The sequence below is a fragment of the Macrobrachium nipponense genome, chromosome 6 (genome assembly GCF_015104395.2).
Source record: "Macrobrachium nipponense isolate FS-2020 chromosome 6, ASM1510439v2, whole genome shotgun sequence".
Taxonomy (NCBI): domain Eukaryota; kingdom Metazoa; phylum Arthropoda; class Malacostraca; order Decapoda; family Palaemonidae; genus Macrobrachium; species Macrobrachium nipponense.
Window position 1 is genome coordinate 126,488,797 of NC_061108.1, and position 2,792 is coordinate 126,491,588.

Sequence of the window (2,792 nt, forward strand, 5' to 3'; positions counted from 1 at the left end):
AAAGATTTAGCCCTTCTTGATTGTCATTTCTTTCTTAGAACTCTTGATGTAGCATATGTGAGCCTATGAGGAGATATGTTAACAAGCTCTGCAGTTTTCCTTCGTTTTGTTTTCTCTGTTGTAGGTCGTCCTCGAGATTTCTTAGGAGTTTCATTTTCTGGGTTTTGATACAGTTTCGCTTCAAGCCAACCTTGGTACTTACTTAGAAATAACTTTCTGGTTCTGATAACACTTCTACACTAAATTCTTATGTTTTTCAGAAAGTTAATCACAATATTTGTTGCTATAGTGTCATCACGTATAATATTTTCAATCTTTCCAAGCAGAAAATTATGTAGTTTACCATCATGAAAACTATGCATATATCCATTCTTTATCGCTTCACTAGCTTCATTAAACAGATATTGGTTAGTAACATCCATTTTCATGCACCTTGTTATTGTCCTATATCTGAAATAAAAAGATATAATGGCTCATTATTACTCTTAAAGCTGATATCTTCATCTTTTGCTAATATTTTTTTCATAGTTGTCCAGACAATTATATTCACTGTAAAAAAAGTAGCAGTTAGTGGCAAAAAGTATTTTGTCCTATTGTTTGGGACTTAATTATCTACCATTTAACACGATTGGAAATCTTTGCAAAGCTTTGTAATTTTTTGTGCTCTATCATAAACTTTTATAAGCCTAAAATTTTCAACAAATTTTAAGGGACTTACATCAAACACTGTTGCATCCAACATTTAGATCATAAATATAAAGATCAAGACCTTTAATACATTCAATAATGCACAAAAAAGTAATTTTGAAATGTGAGTTTACTCCACAACACACCTTTCATAAACCGTGGCTAAAGAAACAATAAAATGTTTTTGTATGGAAAAACAGTGTGCAGCCAAGAACAACTTGTTTAGTCATGTTTAAGCCTGTAAAACACTGCAATCTATGATATTGTATTCCTTTGTCACTAATGTATGTATTTTTTATTTTTATGACTCTCATGATAATTTGAAAAAGTCAAAAATTTAATTTTGTCCACCTGCTGGCCCACTGTGCGATCCCATGATCCCTGAAAAGGAATCTGGAAAAACTAGAGGCTGAAGTAGCTCCAGGCCCCATGCAGAAGAGTGTGCTCCTAGAAACAGTGCAAATTCTTATATTATTTCTAATCATTCTTTTCAGGGGCAAATATGATGAAGTTCACAAAGGAACTGTGTACGACATGGATTCCTGGTGGTGATGATGGAAAACGTAAGGATTTTGCGACGACAGATCCTTCGTGAATTATATATAGAGGAATTACTGATGGTAACGTTCCCTGTCATGAAAGCTGAGTTATTTACAGAACGTAAATTTAGGCATCTGCCTTCCAACAGAACGTATGCCGCACCACGCACGTTTGTCAAGATTTGCCTCATTTTTACTGCTTATAAATGTTTAGCATTGAGTAAATTCTAAAAAAATTTAGGTATCTGCCTTCCAAAATAAAAAAAATTTAAATTACAATTGTCTTTCGTGTTAAACTTCGTGAGTGAAAATATATATTTCTGTTTCATAAAGAAGCAGTCGCCCATCACCACAATGTTATTTTCGTTTCCCGTATATGTGTGTGATGCCTAAACGAAAAACTTACCTAAATATATATTATATTATATATTATATATAATTATTATATATTATAATAATTTATATAAATATATATATAATATTATATATTAAATATAATTTAAATAATATATAATTTATAATTATATAAAATATATATATATAATAAATATAAAAATAATATAAAAAATTGTATATAATATATATATGATGGGCCACATTTCGTTTCCAAATTTAACTGAAAGGAAATGGTTGCGTATTTTGTTACTGTTTCAGACGATAATTTGGATGCTGTTGTGAACCCCAGCATATTTCACATTATATATATATATATATATATATATAGAGAGAGAGAGAGAGAGAGAGAGAGAGAGAGAGAGAGAGAGAGAGAGAGAGAGAGAGAGAGCCACCGCGACCCTCCACTGCGGGAACAACCAGCTGTCATGCAAAATAGGCGTCGTGTTTAGCACCATCTCCTTTGGTATGAGCGTAAAAACATAAACAAAAGACGGTAAATATCATAACCATAAGCCAAGGACATAAACATAAAGAACAACATAAATTAAACGCGGTAAACATTATGGTCGGCGAATGGAGGGAACCAGGCCACCGTAGCAGTCTTTAATTTAACCAAGAGGGCCTTATGCCATTACGGACGCCTTCCCAAGGGTAAGTTTGTTGAGACGTGAAAGGGAGTAGGTGGTCTGATGTCAACTCCGGTCTATCTCTGTCCAACCAACGACTTGTAACTTGCATTTGAACGAGGCCTTCAAAATTAGTTTAGTCCTCCACAAAACAGACTTGTAACTTGCATTTGAACGAGGCCTTCAAAATTAGTTTAGTCCTCCACAAAACATATTTTCACAAAATTACGTTTTCTATGTTAAAACTTAGAGAAAACGGTGCTTGATAAACTATCCAAAGTCAGAATCAAATGCCACTGATGGATGATGTTGTTGGTGTTGTATTAAGCCAACGCTTCTTGTTGGCACGGGCGTTTCCTTTGTTCGGCCCGTAGGTGATCTGAAAAGATTCATTAGGTGCATGGTTAAGTTTGTGAAGTTGGAAATATTTTTAGTTGTAGAGATAGGAGTGAACAGGGGACGGATGATGGTATCGGTAAAAGAGGGCCATCATTTCATATTGAAGTAGAAGTTTGAAAAATGTAAGGCTTTCGAATATTAGAGA

The 2,792-nt window shown here is 33.7% G+C and overlaps 1 protein-coding gene across 3 annotated transcripts in view; it reads left to right on the forward strand.

Annotated features, from left to right (window-relative positions):
- LOC135216155 (uncharacterized) overlaps positions 1-1,594 on the forward strand; it is a 22,338-nt gene extending 20,744 nt beyond the window's left edge. For 2 of the 3 annotated variants that reach the window (XM_064251267.1, XM_064251265.1), the window contains exon 6: positions 1,182-1,594. In XM_064251267.1, the coding sequence (XP_064107337.1) occupies positions 1,182-1,239 (58 nt within the window). In that variant the 3' untranslated portion in view covers positions 1,240-1,594. The remainder of the gene's footprint in view (positions 1-1,181) is intronic. The other variant, XM_064251266.1, reaches the window with a different exon arrangement.
- Positions 1,595-2,792: the final 1,198 nt, after the last annotated feature.